The sequence below is a fragment of the Salmo salar genome, chromosome ssa19 (assembly GCF_905237065.1).
Source record: "Salmo salar chromosome ssa19, Ssal_v3.1, whole genome shotgun sequence".
Lineage (NCBI taxonomy): Eukaryota > Metazoa > Chordata > Actinopteri > Salmoniformes > Salmonidae > Salmo > Salmo salar.
The window spans coordinates 16,144,109-16,161,818 of NC_059460.1; the positions used below are offsets into that span (position 1 = coordinate 16,144,109).

General features: G+C 41.4%; 2 protein-coding genes across 8 annotated transcripts in view; one reads left to right on the top strand and one right to left on the bottom strand.

The window, feature by feature from the left end:
• Positions 1-595: 595 nt before the first annotated feature.
• idi1 (isopentenyl-diphosphate delta isomerase 1) lies at positions 596-3,701 on the bottom strand. 4 transcript variants are annotated; one of them, XM_014157457.2, is made up of 5 exons: positions 3,320-3,701; positions 2,477-2,652; positions 1,945-2,037; positions 1,698-1,828; positions 596-1,449 (listed from the first exon to the last, which is right to left on the bottom strand). In XM_014157457.2, the coding sequence occupies exons 2-5, from the start codon at positions 2,616-2,618 to the stop codon at positions 1,132-1,134; spliced, it is 684 nt and encodes a 227-aa protein (XP_014012932.1). In that variant the 5' UTR covers positions 2,619-2,652; positions 3,320-3,701; the 3' UTR covers positions 596-1,131. The 4 variants fall into 4 exon arrangements, with proteins under 4 accessions (XP_014012932.1, XP_014012931.1, XP_014012928.1 ...); XM_014157456.2 differs by having other exon boundaries at positions 2,477-2,655; positions 3,320-3,451; XM_014157453.2 differs by having other exon boundaries at positions 2,970-3,393.
• Positions 2,713-17,710, top strand: part of wdr37 (WD repeat domain 37) — a 29,254-nt gene continuing 14,256 nt past the window's right edge. Inside the window, exons 1-10 of one of the 4 annotated variants that reach the window (XM_045702133.1) lie at positions 2,713-2,731; positions 4,399-4,533; positions 5,057-5,244; positions 9,632-9,728; positions 10,044-10,139; positions 10,531-10,595; positions 11,398-11,533; positions 11,800-11,916; positions 12,323-12,399; positions 12,706-12,943. In XM_045702133.1, the coding sequence (XP_045558089.1) occupies positions 5,098-5,244; positions 9,632-9,728; positions 10,044-10,139; positions 10,531-10,595; positions 11,398-11,533; positions 11,800-11,916; positions 12,323-12,399; positions 12,706-12,943 (973 nt within the window). In that variant the 5' untranslated portion in view covers positions 2,713-2,731; positions 4,399-4,533; positions 5,057-5,097. Of the gene's footprint in view, positions 2,732-3,480; positions 3,829-4,398; positions 4,534-5,056; positions 5,245-9,631; positions 9,729-10,043; positions 10,140-10,530; positions 10,596-11,397; positions 11,534-11,799; positions 11,917-12,322; positions 12,400-12,705; positions 12,944-17,710 lie in introns of those variants that run through there. The other 3 variants (XM_014157447.2, XM_014157446.2, XM_014157448.2) reach the window with 3 other exon arrangements.

The following is a 17,710-nucleotide window of genomic DNA, read 5'->3' on the forward strand; positions in this document are numbered from 1 at the left end:
ATCAGTTACTTATGTTTCCTTTACAAAGCAATGAACACTGATGGAAATTGGTGAACGCACTGTTGGATTTAATAGCCCTTCAGGAAACCCTCTTACCTAATAAAGTTGGGGCCAGAAGGTAGGCTGAAGGCTGCGCAAAAGGCACAGCAATCTGACTGACCAATGGCTATGTCATTGCCTACTGTGAATGTACCAGGCCTCTCTCAATTTATCTGGGCCTACTACCCCGCCTGTGACCTGATTTTGACTAAGCAATTTTTTCAGGGCATTCAAAATAGCAGATGCAAGAAAGCATCTCAAAAAAGGCCTCCCACCCTGGAGCACAAAAAAAAAAAATCACATTTAAAATGTTGTCGTTGTTGAATGTAAAAGTAGTGAACATATGCATGGAGGCATTTTTACATAGTTGAATTTCAACACCAAACGTGAAAAGGTTGAGGCACAGCACAGTTTAACACATTCCTGAAAAAAACCCACACTAAATGAGCCTTTGAAACTAAGGTGGGTGTTTACTGCCACCTACTGTTCAATGGTGTGAAGTGCGTTGTCAGAGGTGTCTGGCTCCATTTAAGAAAATATTTATTGGACAATTCTATTATTTGTAAAATTATTTCATTCCCTAATTAGATATTTTATTGAAGTCAAATGCAACAAAAATTCTGCTTATTCATATAATACATTTACATGACCATACAATGGGAAATGGGAAACAGTGCCAGATCGCTAAAAACAATGTTCATAACAACCTTAGCCTCAGTGACAGTCAGGCACTTATATAGCTACTACATTAAAAAAAAAATTTTATACAGTACAAGCTATACAAAACTCATACCTCAATACTGCCTCATAATCATTCCTTTTTTAAACTGGGTCAATTCCATTTGATTTTCATTCCTACAACGTTCTTTCTATTCAATTTACAGAAATCTAAAAAGTATCAACTCTCAAACTCTAGTAAGACTGAAGTACCCTACGTCCCTCATAGCAGCTTTCCATGTAAACCCTACACAAACAATGTCTACATCCCAAATGGTACCCTATTCCCTATGTAGTGTACTGCTTTTTACCAGGGCCCCTAGGGAATCGAGTGCCATTTTGGGAGGTAACCAAAGATTCACATCCTACGCAGAATCACATCCTGTGTATTTTGTCATGATCCATGAACTGTTTGAGGTTCTGCAGGTTGTCCCACCACTGGAAGAGGAAGGTCTCTGCGATGAGGCTGAACCAGGGCGTGATCAGTAACTCGTTGTTCTTGGCCTTCTTCAGCATCTCTTTCAGCTCCTCTTTGGTGACATAACAGTGGGTCTTGATCTCGTTGGGGTCTGGGTTCACCTCTATGTCTTTCTGCATGAAGAGGATGTAGTCGATCTCATGTTCCCCCCACACACCGTCTGACTGGGCCTTGTAGTGGATACGGGTCAAATAGGTCATCTCCTCTGGTGGAACCTGAGGGTGAACCATTGGACATGATCAGAACAAAGGGCAACTATTATCAAACATACAGTAGCTACATCTTACAACATCATACATATCTCAAAGCACTCAAACACCGTCTCAATACTATACACTTCATAAAATAAATCCAGTTGCACTTTAATTTACTGTGCACAAATTACTAGATATTTACTAAGAAATTACATGATGAAATGGTTAGTACATTGTAATAACCTGGGAATAACCTATGAAAGCTGTACCTGATCCATGGGAATTCCCAGCTCTGCTTCCAGTCGTCTTGATGCAGCTCTCCTCACCCCGATGGCCTCTAGCTCCTCCAGCTCACTGGATGTGTGTAAGGGGTGACTGCAGCATGTGTTGGTATAACACCCTGAACAGAAACAGGGAGGAAAACAGTTATTATTTCACTACTGATCTGATGACTATAGGTATGAATGCACACAAAAGTTACATTAGTGATTAAGAGTCAGCGGGTGGTTTACTGACCTGGAAAAGTGATCTTAGCATCAGATCTCTGTTGTAAGAGCAGCTTGTCTTCACTGTTGAACAGGAAGACGCTGAATGCACGATGCAATAAGCCTGGAGCAGAAGAAATTATCTGATTAGGTACCATTCAACATGACAGTGAGCTGCATGGCTTTGCAACACAGCTTTCATATGTGTAGTATATAGAGCAAATGTTATAATGGGTTAAATAATCTAAATTTCATATCTGACTCCACTTTAATATTAGAGTTAAACAATGTGCAATGAAGTATTATGAATTTCACTGACTAAGATCAAGGTGAGGCGAATGGTTGAACTCACATACAAGACATAAAACTTAATTTGCCATGCGGCCCCATGGTGACAGAGCACAGAAATTAGGTCCGGACCCATGATGTGGTTGTTTATTTTATCCTCCATAATTACTCCATGTCAATGTGAGTTGCAACAATGTTGACCAACCTGAGAGACACGTGGGGTATATATCAGCAATAATCAGAGATGACACATAACCATAGGGCTGTCACTCTACCTTTGTCAATATTAGAGTTGAGGTGGCAGTTCTTTTTGCTGTCTGCTCCAGTCTTCTGGTCGTTCTCGTCAATAAGGATACACATCTCTGCCAGCAGCTGGACCTGCTTCTCGTCCAGGTTATCTGTATTTATTTCAGGCATCCCGACAGCAGACCCTCGCAGCTTTCTCACCTCACTGCTGAGCAGAACAACAATTTGATTAGCGGATGGGCGCGTACAGGTTTCCGACCTACATTGGAATTACTTGGTTAATGGTGCATATAACATTATATTTAGACAGCAGACTATTTGAACATATAGTTGAGTTCAAGTACAGTAATATGAGGCAAGAAGGCTCTAAATACATGCCTATGTAGGCTATTAATATAACAGGCGCATTTAACGTTTAACGGAAGCACAATACACAGACACTAGAAACGATGCGTTTGCTGCTGCAGACAATAGCAAAAGAGTAAACAAATCCATAGATGTAAGTAAAAAGCCAATACACACCTTGATATATTCCTGAAAGAGACAGACGTGGAGTGAAATATCGGATTTCTTGTAATGCCTAGTCCTCCAGAAACAGGTATATTTGGCTTTAACAAAGCACGTCCCTGGCCGGACACCACCCGTAGCACCGCCCACAAGCCGCGCACCATCGCCACACCAAAAACGAAGACCAATCAGATAGGATGGGGTCGCCAACACGCCATCGAACCACCTCCCGCGTTCAAGTGGAATTAAACCTTGGACAACGACCTATCCACGTAGAATACGGTCTACACAATCGCTGATAAGAAAGCACAACTCCTTATAAATGCGCAATGCAGTTTCAGCACTAGAAATGATGTTTTACTTACATTCTGTTTCCGACGATTATCAGTACACACACTTGTAAGCTTCCTTGTAAATTTGCTCATCGCTGACGTTTGAGTTGATCATTGGTTCTTACAGAAACGGAAATCGTATTGGCTAGTGATGGGAAACATGCCTTATCACATGACATAGCAGCACTTGCGGCATCTCGCCTACTCAGTTTTATGAAAGCTACATCGGCTAAAACAGTCAAACGTATTCATTTGCAACGTTTTAGCTACTCACAATAGATTAGATATTTGTCTGTGTCCACCTAACTATCTAATATCTCTACGACTGTCAAATCAAATACGTAACTTTTTGACAATTCCTTGATTGCCTTTCTCGTCCACCAAAGCCTCGCGTTGCTTGTGTCCCATGACGCTTGATTCATGAGCGGTGAGGAGCCGACTCTTATCATAAACCGGAGAGCCAATTTTCTGGAAATATACGTGCTCTCTCCCTTTATTTTTCTACGACCTTCAAAAGACACTTGCGTAGTTACCTTTATAAAGTAAGTAGCTTAGTTAGAGTACTATTGTGTTGAAAAGACGACTTTTCAGGGCCAGTTAGTTAGCTTTCTAGATGGTTAGCTAGCTAGTAGCGTAGTTAGAAATTGAGGCCAGCTAGCTGCGTTCTCCATCTGATTATTTACTCCAACTAACGTTAGTTAGGTACCGGTAGTATGGCCTTGATATATAAGGCAGCCTCGCTAACCATAGCTACTGCATGAAGGCCTGTCTGCATGACTATAACAGGTCGCATGCAAACATTATTAGCCTGCTAGTTGGCGTGGCTTAACAAGCTAGTTACATGCCATTGGTAGCTAAATGACTACTGGTTCTCTCATAGCTAACTAATTCACATAGCTAACAGCTAAAAGTAAAGCAACTCAAAATCAAACAACCCATACTACCGATGCAGCATCATCTCTATCAATACGTTGTTTCATATTTGTTGTGTTCTCATTGCTGTCTTGTCTCTTTCGAATCCGAGTGTGGAAGTCAGATTTATAAGCAAATTGGTCTCCAGATCACTCGTTTGCCCGTTTATTGACATCTTGTTTTTCCATCTGTCTGTCCAGCCAGTGGTGTCTTTGAGGGCTTTCTCCATCAACTGTGGAGACTAGGCTACTGGCCACCCACATCATTGTGATCACCTTCATTACCTGCCAGTTTAGGATGCAACGATGTACTTGTCATGCTGCTTCTCACTAATGGTATGCATCCTTATTTCCATGTCCCAGGTTGTGTCCATAATATCACCCTATTCCATATCTATATAGTGCACAACTTTTGACAAGAGCATAGGGTTTTGGTCTAAAGTAGGGCATTTTAATAAAATGCCATTTGGGACTAGTCGTGCTTTCTTCGGCTTTTGAAATGCTCACATCTTTTGCATGATCATGTTGCATGTCTACTGCTCTAGTCTATGGACAATTGACTCATTCTCATTGTCCTGATAACTTGCCTAGATAGAGTTAATGTTTACTATCCTGTAGCTACACTACAAGGGAAGTGTATTAAACAGCAGTGCTATGATAAGAACAATAAAGCCTCTGGCATAGTCTCAAATGGCACCCTATTCCCTTTATAGTGCACTATATAGGGGCCTATGGTTGAAAGTAGTGCACTATATAGGGAATAGGGTTCCATTTAGGACAGCCATTCTCCAGGCGCCAGCAGAGAGCAGTAATGTGAAACCTGACAGCCAGGGTTGAACCATGGGTTGTGTTTGCTCAGCCTCAGGTGGGAAGTGAACCGGAGGACGTCACAGAGGAGGGATGCCTGTAGAGAGTGGAAGCAGTGCCGCCGCCCGTCACACCAAGCAGAAGCGCAAGTCCCACAGCCTGTCCATTCGGCGCAGCAACAGCACTGACCAGGAGCAGCGCACAGTGACAGGCATGCAGAGAGATATGCTGGACGGACAGGTGAGTGAGCTGACTACCGCAGTAAACACACACAAAGTAAACACAAACAGTAGACATGGTACCTTAATACACAAACGTATATGCGCACACACATGCTCTATCTCTCTTTCTCTAAAATGTGAACATTTTAAAAAGCAGTTGGCTTGTATCTGCTTATAATGTTAGCTGTTAAGATGTAGTGATGTACTACTGAAATTGAAACCATTACACAAAAAATAAAAAATAGCCAACCATTGTATATGTTGATTAGCATGTCAATTGTCACCTGTTGTTGGTGGGAGGTTTGTTTGTGTGATATTACCAGGGAGAGAGGACAGTATCTGACGGTTTTTGCGACTTGCTTTCTACCTGGTGTTGCAACATGCTTTAAGTAAGATGTACTTTCTCAGAGAAAGTGTAGACATAGAGTACCAGTCAAAAGTTTGAACACACCTACTCATTCCAGGGTTTTTCTTTATTTTTACTATTTTCTACATTGTAGAATAATAGTGAAGACATCAACACTATGAAATAAGACATATGTAGTAATCAAAAAAGTGTGAAACAAATCAAAATATATTTTATATTTGAGATTCTTCAAAGTAGCCACCCTTTGCCTTAAAGACAGCTTAGAAAATAGTAAAAATAAAGAAAAACCCTTGAATGAGTATGTGTCCAAACCTTTGACTGGTAGTGTACATCATGTTTCTCGTGGTCTCTTGGGGACCGAGGTGCATATAGGTGTATATTTAGCCTAGGTTTTTTTCATTTTGAAACGGAAATGTGTGTAGTTAGTCAAGTGTGTACACAGTATGTGTGTAGGCTAGTTAATCAAATGTGTGTGTTGTTAGCCATGGTAGTAGCCTATTAAAAAGAAACCTAAGATGAAAATCCTCCTTCAGAGAAGATTATAAAGACATTGTCTACTTTAGTGCCAGAGTTGCTGAAAAAACATGAATGTTAAATTATTGACTCAATACATTAAATAAGTGAATTAGCCTATCTCGCTTTAAAATTCCTGGCTTAATATTTAAGTCAATTAAGTTAGTGATTAACCATACCGCCACAATCAATCAGATAGTGTCTCACATGTAAGGTCTATTTGGAATTCAAATACTCGGACACAGTGGATTTGTCTCTAACAGCAAGACAAAGAGCTTTTTGATGAGACAGACAGTCAGGCACCATCCCTGATGCAAACACAGTGTTTGCTACCTCAGTCAGTGAGATAATAAATCCTAGGCATACTGTTTGATCAAGACCATCTTATCATTATACCAATAAAAAGGAAGTTGACAGCAAGTACAGTACAGAAACAGAAATTACGTTAGAATTTGTCCTCTCAATGTTTTGGGCGTTGTTAATAAATTGTGTAGGCTAGCCTCAAGTGTGAGTACCGAATAAGCATAACCTAGACCTAAGTATACTGAGGTGACGTTGTTTTCAGATGACTGGCATTGGTTATCTAGACAGTTCCTCTATAGCCTGTCATTGGCCTGTCTTTCCATTCTATTTGCTCTGAGCATACAGTAACAGTACCACGAGCTGCTGTTGTCTCATCAAGTTTTAATACCGTCCGCTTGTGCAGGTATGAGTATTCTTTTCATCAAGGCTCTCTCTCCATCTCCAGTACCTGTTGGCTCATTGTTGACCGTATCCATCCGCCAGCCACTGTATCAAATAAAAAATATTTTGGTCACATACACATGTTTAGCAGATGTAAATGCTTGTGATTCTAGTTCCGACAGTGCAGCAATATCTAACAAGTAATATCTAACAATTTCACAACATGTATCCAATCAACACAAATCTAATTAAAGGAATATTTGGACAAGCAATGTCAGAGCGGCATAGTGCTAAGTTACCGCCGCTCTGATATCTAATAGTTCTTCCCAGCTGTATGTAATAGCACATAACATCTTCTGGGCTAACAATGTAAGAAATAATACATGAAAAATAAAATACTGCAAAGTTTTCTAAGAACTAGAAGCGAGGCTGCCCTCTCGGTCGGTGCCTTCTTGGCAGAATCTACTACTACACTAGAAGTTAGGCCCTCATGTCCTTTCACTCGCTAACCAAGAAGATCTTTATGCACATGATTGAACAGCTTTGAAAGACTTAAGGGGCTGACTGTTTGCTGCAAATTGCCTTTAAAAAAAAATATATTATACATAGGGTGTTTACATGTGCCGTTGACTGAATGGCGAGAAAGTGGTTAACCTCATTCTCACTCACTCTCGTGGTCTTGAACGTGTATGTGTGTGGGTCAATTTAAAGAACTGAGAGATAGGCTATTTGGTTTCGTCATGTCATGTTACAGTTTAGTGACTAAGCTACAGTTGAAGTTGGAAGTTTACATACACCTTAGCCAAATACATTTAAACTCAGTTTTTCACAATTCCTGACATTTAATCCGAGTAAAAATTCCCTGTTTTAGGTCAGTTAGGATCACCACTTTATTTTAAGAATGTGAAATGTCAGAATAATAGTAGAGAGTGATTTATTTCAGCTTTTATTTCTTTCATCACATTCCCAGTGGGTCAGAAGTTTACATACACTCAATTAGTATTTGGTAGCGTTGCCTTTAAATGTAACATTTCAGGTAGCCTTCCACAAGCTTCCCACAATAAGTTGGGTGAATTTTGGCCCATTCCTCCTGACAGAGCTGGTGTGACTGAGTCAGGTTTGTAGGCCTCCTTGCTTGCACATGCTTTTTCAGTTCTGCCCACAAATTTTCTATAGGATTGAGGTCAGGGCTTTGTGATGGCCACTCCAATACCTTGACTTTGTTGTCCTTAAGCCATTTTGCCACAACTTTGTAAGTATGCTTGGGGTCATTGTCCATTTGGAAGACCCATTTGTGACCAAGCTTTAACTTCCTGACTGATATCTTGAGATGTTGCTTCAATATATCCACAATTTCCCTTCCTCATGATGCCATCCATTTTGTGAAGTGCACCAGTCCCTCCTGCAGCAAAGCACCCCCACAACATGATGCTGTCACCCCCGTGCTTCACGGTTGGGAGGGTGTTCTTAAGCTTGAAAGCCTCCTCCTTTTTCCTCCAAACATAATGATGGTCTTTATGGCCAAACAGGTCTATTTTTGTTTCATCAGACCAGAGGACATTTCTCCAAAAAGTACGATCTTTGTCCCCATGTGCAGTTGCAAACCGTAGTCTGGCTTTTTTATGGTGGTTTGGAAGCAGTGGCTTCTTCCTTGCTGAGCGGCCTTTCAGGTTATGTAGATATAGGACTCGTTTTACTGTGGATATAGATACTTTAGTCTTGTTTCCTCCAGCATCATCACAAGGTCCTTTGCTGTTGTTCTGGGATTGATTAGCACCTTTCGCACCAAAGTACGTTCATCTCTAGGAGACAGAACGTGTCTCCTTCCTGAGCGGTATGACGGCTGCGTGGTCCCATGGTGTTTATACTTGCATACTATTGTTTGTACAGATGAACGTGGTACCTTCAGGCGTTTGGAAATTACTCCCAAGGATGAACCAGACTTGTGGAGGTCTACACATTTTTTTGGCTGATTTCTTTAGATTTTCCCATGATGTCAAGCAAAGAGGCACTGAGTTTGAAGGTAGGCCTTGAAATACATCCACAGGTACACCTCCAATTTAGTCAAATGATGTCAATTAGCCTATCAGAAGCTTCTAAAGCCATGACATCATTTTTGGGAATTTTCCAAGCTGTTTAAAGGCACAGTCAACTTATTGTATGTAAACTTCTGACCCACTGGAATTGTGATTCCATAAATTATGAAATGTGAAATAATCTTTCTGTAAACAATTGTTGGAAAAATTACTTGTGTCATGCACAAAGTAGATGTCCTAACCGACTTGCCAAAACTATAGTTTGTTCCTAAGAAATTTGTGGAGTGTTTTGAAAAACGAGTTTTAATGACTCCAACCTAAGTGTATGTAAACTTCCGACTTCAACTATATGGATAGTAGCTGTCAAAACCGTATGACTTTTCATGGTGGCCTACTTTTCTTTGCATAGTTTTAATCTGCGTACATGCAAACTGTTCACTGGGAACTGTCAGTAGTAGAGAATGGAGATACTGGTAAGTCAGAACAAAAGGTAGTTCGATATCGTTTTGTAATGAGACATTTATGGCTGTTTTCTTGTAATGGACTACTGTCTGTTGTAACTTGGTTTTACGGTAGTGACATCTGTGTTAGTTAGTGAATTTACTTACTATAGTTACAGTCAGTGCTAAAATTGTGTCTATTTTGCATCAGTTACAGAAAACAATATCTTGTCATGTCTGGATAGATATTTGCCTGTCAGAATGTGAAGTTGTTTAATGAAACTGCTTCCCTTTTTCTGTCCAAATGGATACGGAACTTCTGTTTATTTCATGACGTTGAAGTGAACAGTTTTTGTTTGTTTGCAGGACTCCAAGTTGCCCCTATCCTTGCGGAGCAATCTACTAGACCTGTTTGGCCAGATAGAGCGGGAGTTTGAGAATCTCTACATTGAAAACTTAGAATGTAAGTGATAACAAGAGGGCATGTCATGTGTATTTAATGTAACGCACAAAATGTATGATTATTGATTTGCCTATTTACATACAGACAGTAACTGATCAATGGATAATGTTATGGAGGTATTGTAGGAAGGAACGCCTGCCCCCTTGCGGGGACTGATTGGCTACCACAGTCGTCTACCGCTCATCCACCGGTTTGTTTTATGTTTGTAGGGTGAAATACTGATCTTGAGGAAGCTGATTGACTTCCTTGTGGTTTTGTAGTGGCTGTCTGTCATCTCTGTTGTTCGATAACCATGTGTGTGCGCTAATTCTGCAGTGCGCCGGGAAATTGATACACTCAACGAGCGCCTATTATCCGAAGGACAAACCATAGACGGAGGAGAGCTGAGCAAAGGAGCTCTGAAAGCAAAAGGTACAGTTAACCTGAAGTATAGTATTTAGTCTTCGCTTGAGGGATAATAAAGTTGTATTGCATTTGGTATAGGCTTAGATATTATTAATTGATGAATTGATTTGCTAGTTTCTTTTCACTGGCTTTTCCTGTAGTAAATGTAAGTGAAAAGTGTTAAACCATTCATACCATTCAAATGAACAAGGTACAGTTTTGTTATCTTTGTATATAGTCTGAATCACATCACAGTATTACTGTGGGCTGACACAGTAGTAAAGCCAAGATTGTGATGAATAGATTGTGTTTTTTTTAAATATAGTTTAGAGGTGTTTATTCCTTCCTCTCTGAGAATGAAATCCAACCTGTTTCTCTAACAATCGAACCATGTGTTCATCTTCGTGTGCATACACAGCCAGTCACAGTACCAGCCAGCTCTCTCAGAAACTGATGACCACTTACAAAGCCTCCACGAGCAAGGTATGTTTGATTACACACTGTGTACAACACTGGTGCTATACACTGGTGCTCATTCATTGTTGATTATGAGGAAGTAAGACTATGTAAACATTCTAGCTGTTTAAGATCATTAGAGCTTGTGTAATGATTTACTGCTATCAAAAGCCCTTTTGTAACTGAGTTGTGGTTTAGATGAATACTTCCTTTCCCGCAAATGTTTATTGAACGACTGAACAGATCTGTATTTACTGAAAGCTTTCATTTTTTCAATATTTAACTCCATCGTTAAGTGTTATTCATTTATGTTTATGTCAAACTCACTATTTGTAACCCAAACACTATTTCCAATTATCTTTCTTTGCTTTCGACCATAGGCTACATTCTTCTTGTGTACTGGTTGTTCAATAATGGTGCTTTTGAGTCTGAATGTAACCTTTTATATAACTAGGCAAGTCAGTTAAGAACAAATTCTTTTTTACAATGACGGCCTACCAGGGAACAGTGGGTTAACTGTCTTGTTCAGGGGCAGAACAACAGATTTTGTCCTTGCCAGCTCGGGGATTCGATCCAGCAACCTTTCGGTTACTGGCCCAACGCTCTAATCACTAGGCTACCTGCCGCCCCAAAATAATAATGAATAAGGCACAGTTACTGTTCACAGGGTAGTAGTGAGCCGGTGTGTCAGTAATGGATTGGACTTTTACAGCGCCTTTCTACCAGGTGAGGTACTCAAAGCGCTTTACGTAGTAAGGGGGAAACTCGCCTCATCCAGCACCAATGTGTTGTTGGTGAGTGAGAACATTGTGCTGTCTCCTCTCTGTAGATAGTGTCGAGTTTCAAAGCCACCACGTCCAGAGCTGTGTGTCAGATCCTGAGGGAGTATGTGGGCCACCGGGACGGCATCTGGGACCTGGCGGTCACACGGAACTCACCTGTGGTTCTTGGGACCGCGTCAGCAGGTCAGATATGTCACCTTTAAGGTGGACCTGAAATTGAAATGTATACATTTGAAAGGATAAACTTCAAGAAATAACAAGAGAAAAGCTTACACATTTAGGCTAAATGTTAACATATGAAGAGGTGGACATCATTGTCTAATGACTGGGGTCTGGAATTGTGCTAATGAAGTACTAGGAGGTGTTTTGAGATTAAAAACTAGCTGGGAAATGTTTTGCCATAAAGCTTTGGATAAATAGGTTAACTTTTTTTTCAATGTTCCCCACAGACCACTCTGCTGCTCTGTGGAGTATAGAGACAGGAAAATGTCTGCTTAGATATGCTGGCCATGCCGGATCAGTCAACTCCATCAAGTTTCACCCTACGGAACAGATGGCCCTGACAGGTATGCTAATGTATGGTAATGCCATGAATACACCACATGCAGGTGTTAACCTGTGTTGTAGATTGTATGACTGTTGTAGTTAGTTCAGCTGTTGTTCAACTGTGCTTGTTGTTTAACTATTGTTCAACTGTGCCGTCACCTCAGTACAGATGTGTTGAAACATCTCTCTCGTCAGCGAGTGTTCACTTATCTTTCCCTCCATTTTTACGTGTTTCATAGTCCCATTCATAATCTCTGTTCTCTCTCTGTGTGTTTGCTATGGAAGCTGTGAGTTGGCACATCGTTAGAGCTATGAGATGTGATCGATGACTGCCTGTGTGTGTGTGGTGGTGTGTTTGCTAAAGTGACGCTTCTCAGTCCATCTGTGTTTATTCATGTGTGTGTGTGTGTGTTCGTGTTTCCTCAGCGTCTGGGGACCAGACGGCTCACATCTGGCGCTACATGGTGCAACTGCCCGTCATCCCGCCTCTAGCAGATATCAGCGTGAGTCTCATCCCCTGTCCTCTACTCACTCACTCACTCACTCACTCACTCACTCACTCACTCACTCACTCACTCACTCACTCACTCACTCACTCACTCACTCACTCACTCACTCACCACCCTTCATCATATCTCTCATATAAGGACCTTTCTCTCATGTGGACATTTACTCATACACTGTCCTCTCTCTCACATACCTCTAACTCACTCATAGTTACTCCTAAATAATGAATGAAAAGGAGATACATTTTAAGATAAGGGCCCTGTAAAGAAACTCTGTTCCTCTCTGTTCCCCCGCTGCCCTAGGCACTGTGTGACGACGAGCTGGACTTCTCAGACAGGGAGGATGGTGATGGGGACGGGGAGGGTCCGTGCAGTGAGGTCCCCACCATCCGCGTGGCCACCACCACCTTGAAGAGCCACCAAGGGGTGGTCATCGCTGCAGACTGGCTGGTAGGGGGCAAGCAGGTGGTCACTGCTTCCTGGGACCGGGCTGCCAACCTATATGAGGTGGAGACCTCAGAGCTGGTCCACACACTGACAGGTAGGCACAGAGGACGGACACATCCCGACTATAGGAGTGTAGTGGAATCTAAGTATAGTTCATCTGCATATGTATTATCAATGGTTATCTTCATTGCAATCTCCTCTCCCCTCTGCATTCTGTGATGGGCAACGCTACAATGTCAAAAATACATTCAAACCTGTGCCCGAGCGAGCCCCTGGCTGTTGTTTATGAAAACCAATAAACTTCCCTGCCAATATTGTCGCACTTCCGAAGTGTAGAGGTCCTAGGCCTAGTTACATGGTCTGTAACCTGAATGAATGGGTACATTTATGTGAGAAATCAGCGTTTGAGGACAGTGTTATGTGCCCAGGAGAAAACAACTTGACAAGTTCAGGGGAAGCTCCATCTTGACCTCTCGTCCAAGTGGATCGTTATGTTCAGATGGGGACACAAATGTATACAAAAAGGAAAACTACTATAAAATCTACTGCGTTAAGTCTGCCCTTTTACGTTATTTAATATGGGAGATTATTCAATAGCAACCAGTGCCTAAAATGAACACCCGCCACCTGCCAAATGGGGGTATATTTTGGCATTGGCGGGTAAAATGTATATTTCACCAGCCACGTTGGCGGGTGGTCAGGGCTCCACAGTGCGAGCATTTCACTCGTGTTTCCCTAACAAAAAAAGATTGCAGTTTTGAAACTGCAGTAACTGCAGTCGCCTGTGGTGTTTTGGACGCAGTAATAGCAGAATAACTGCAGTGTACTGCAGTTCAACTGCAAAGTTACTGCAGTAAAAAAAAAACTATTATTTTGGACGCAGTAGTTGCGTACTGCACTCTAACTGCAGTTATAAACTGGGTGGTTCGAGCCCTGAATGTTGATTGGCTGACAGTTGTGGTATATCAGACAGTATACCACGGGTATGACAAAACATTTCCATTTACTGCTCTAATTACGTTGGTAACCAGTTTATAATAGCAATAAGGCACCTCGGGTTTGTGGTATATGGCCAATATACCACGGCTAAGGGCTGTATCCAGGTACTCTGCGTTGTGTTGTGCTTAAGAACAGCCCTTAGCCGTGGTATATTGGCCATATACCACACCTCCTCGGGCCTTATTGCTTCATTATACTGCACTCTGACTGCAATCTCTTTTCGTAGGGGTTGTGAATAGAAATATGATTACATTTTTGTAAAATAAATGCTGCAGTAGCTGTTTTCAAAGTATTTCTGACGTTTTGTTTCATAGCTGGTAAATGAATGGCACAAAATCAAAGAACTACGAATCTATAGAGCTTATTCCACCTCGCACTGTGACACTGCCTGGCTAGGGGATGTGCCCAAGTAAAGAGCTGTGTAAGATTCATTTTTAGAAGCGCTGCGCATAAGCATAAAAGTTAGTCTAATTTACTTTAAATGAAAGTCTACTGAAGTAAGACTTTGTCCTCGTGTCTCTTGGCTATTTACATTGTTTTGTTCACAAGCTAGGTTGTTTTTCTATGTTTGAGTTTCAACTTCTAGGGAAGTGAAGACAACGCTTCTACTAGTCAGATCTCACCCTTACGAAAAAAGATTGCAGTCAGAGTGCAGTATAACTGCAGTCAGAGTGCAGTATAACTGCAGTCAGAGTGCAGTATAACTGCAGTCAGAGTGCAGTATAACTGCAGTTTGCTGCAAATACTGCGTCCAAAACAACAATGTTCAGTGCAGTAACCGCAGTTACAGTGCAGTAACCGCAGGTCAACTGCATTGTACTGCAGTTATTCTCCAAAATACCAGTCGACTGCAGTCATTGCACTTTTACTGCAGTTTAAAAACTGAAATCTTTTTTTGTAAGGGCAATCTCATAGACACAAACATGACTCGAGTCGCCAACCATTAAAGGGGCAGGTGAACTTTTTCGGCCCTGTGATATTTTGGTCAAAATTATGTTAAACAATATACCACATGACTTCTTACTAGTAATACATTTGTTTTAGAAACATTACAAACCATGCTCATTTGTTTTGTTTGTGTAATTGTAGTGTAAAAACTATATTTGGGCTGGTAAAAAAATCTGAGTGGCTGGTCAATTTCATGCCCTGATGGAAACACTTGGTTTCCCTGGAGTTAAACAGTTTAGATACCTGGGAGTTGATGTCCACCCCACAGTCCAATTCACAGTTACAAATAATTACAACAAGATTCTCAAAGATGTGGTGTCAGATCTGGAAAGATCAACATTTCCAAATTCATTAAAATAAAAATCTCTATTATCAAGATGAACACGCTTTAACTTTTTGAGCTCAATGCTCCCTCTGGCACCACCGACTGGATATTGGAATAAATTGCATTCCTCAGTCTCTAAAACATGCCTCCATTGCATTAAACAACATACTCTGTCAAGGAAAAAGAGGGCAGGTGGCCAATGCCTTCCAATTTTTTATTTATTATTTGTTCTCTGGCCTCTTTCCACATGGTTTGATCCAGATGCTAAGGTGGCTTGGCATCCCATAGAGGACAACCTACCTTGTACATTTGCACAGGTTGTAGGATATGGTCCACTCCAATGTCTCCTTGAGATACTCCCCCCAAAAATGTGGCCCCTTAATAACACAGGCCATCTCTGTGTGTCGCACCGTCGAAAAATGATCCAAAACCAATTGGTACAATCACACTCCTTTGTTCCACAATTCCGACATCTGTTTGGGGGGCCGCCCTATATCCTTCCACCACTGGAGTGACAAGGGTGTACACATCGAGGTAATGTTCTCGATGAGGGAGGGCTCTGTGCATTTTAGAATTTACAAACAACTTTTAATTTACTGGGAAAATCGTTATTTTATTTACAATTTTGCTCTGCCTTGTGAAACACTACCAATTCACCCCTGTCAATTGACCACTATGGAAGAGAGACTTCTCACCTTCAGTCACTGAAATTAACTGGCAAACTGTAATCAAATTCCTTCTAGAAATCCTCATCAACAGAACCATTTACATTTTGTCTTCAGATCTTATCTTACCCACGCAGGCTGTTCCAAATGAAAATACATCCAACACCGAAATGCTCTCTATGCCCTCAGGATGCGCCTGGTACCTTCATTCATATGTTCTGGGAGTGCCCTGAGGTATCCCAATTCTAGAGACTAGTCTCCAATATGCTCTCCACAATGCACTCTAAACATGTTCCATGCTCACTGCAGATTATACTCTTCAGTGACACCTCCAAATTGGATCTCTCTTTGCGAGAAAAGCGATTATGGCTGGCTGGCCTCACAGCAGCCAATAAAATGTTTGCCTGTCGATGGACCTCTCCATTCACTGTCTAAATATTAATGGTTACTGTCTTTTACTGACATGACTCAATAAGAGCTTTGGTGGCGCGACTGTATGGCGCATAATGCCATAACATTCACTATTGGACTTCTGCAGTGGTTAAGATAAAATAATACCTTTTAAATGACCTTCAGTATCTGGGGGGGGGGGGCTGTGCTTAATTTGGTTTTGGATTGTGCCAGAATCCAGTAGGCCTACCTCTCATGACATTTGTTTTTCGCTGTTTGCAAAGTAACATTTTGAATAAAAGCAATCAGAGTTGATTTGAGTTGGCTCTGTAATTCTAATGTCCCCTAAAAAAACGAATTGTGAAAAGAAAGATTTTCATCCCGTGCCTGATTTTCTAAGAATTGATCTGGGTTGGGCAGCCTGGGTTTATTGTTTGCGAAACATTGTAGCCTAGAGACCAACACATGGCCGTTGTTGTGCGGAGAGAGAGAGTAGCGTTCCTGTGTCTCTTACAGAACTAGCATGACATTCACTTTATATTGCAGTACCAGTCAAAAGTTTGGACACACCTACTCATTCAAGGGTTTTTCTTTATTTATTTATTTTTTACATTGTAGAATAATAGTGAAGACATCAAAACTTTGAAATAACACATATGGAATCATGTAGTAACCAAAAAAGGGTTAAACAAATCAAAATATATATACATTTTTTCATATTCTTCAACGTAGCCACCCTTTGCTTGATGGCAGCTTTGCACACTATTGACATTCTCTCAACCAGCTTCACCTGGAATGCTTTTCCAACAGCCTTGAAGGAGTTCCAGCATATGCTGAGCACTTGCTGGCTGCTTTTCCTTCACTCTGCCATCCAACTCATCCCAAACCATCTCAATTAAGTTGAGGTTGGGTGATTGTGAAGGCCAGGTCATCTGATGCAGCAATCCATCACTCTCCTTCTTGGTTAAATAGCCCTTACACAGAATGAAGGTGTTTTTTGGGTCATTGTCTTGTTGAAAAACAAATGATAGTCCCACTAAGCGCAAACCAGATGGGATGGCGTATCGCTGCAGAATGCTGTGGTAGCCATGCTGGTTAAATGTGCCTTGAATTCTAAATAAATCACAGACTGTGTCACCAGCAAAGCACCCACACACCATCACATCTCCTCCTCCATGCTTCACGGTGGGAACCACACATGCGGAGATCATCCGTTTACCTACTCTGCGTCTCACAAAGACACGGCGGTTGGAACCAAAAATCTCCAATTTGGACTCATCAGACCAAAGGACAGATTTCCACCGGTCTAATGTCCATTGCTCGTGTTTCTTGGCCCGAGCAAGTCTCTTCTTCTTATTGGCATCGTTTAGTAGTGGTTTCTTTGCATCAATTCGATCATGAAAGCCTGATTCACGCAGTTGAACAGTTGATGTTGAGATGTGTCTGTTACTTGAACTATGTGAAGCATTTATTTGGGCTGCAATTTCTGAGGCTGGTAACTCTAATGAACTTATCCTCTGCAGCAGAGGTAACT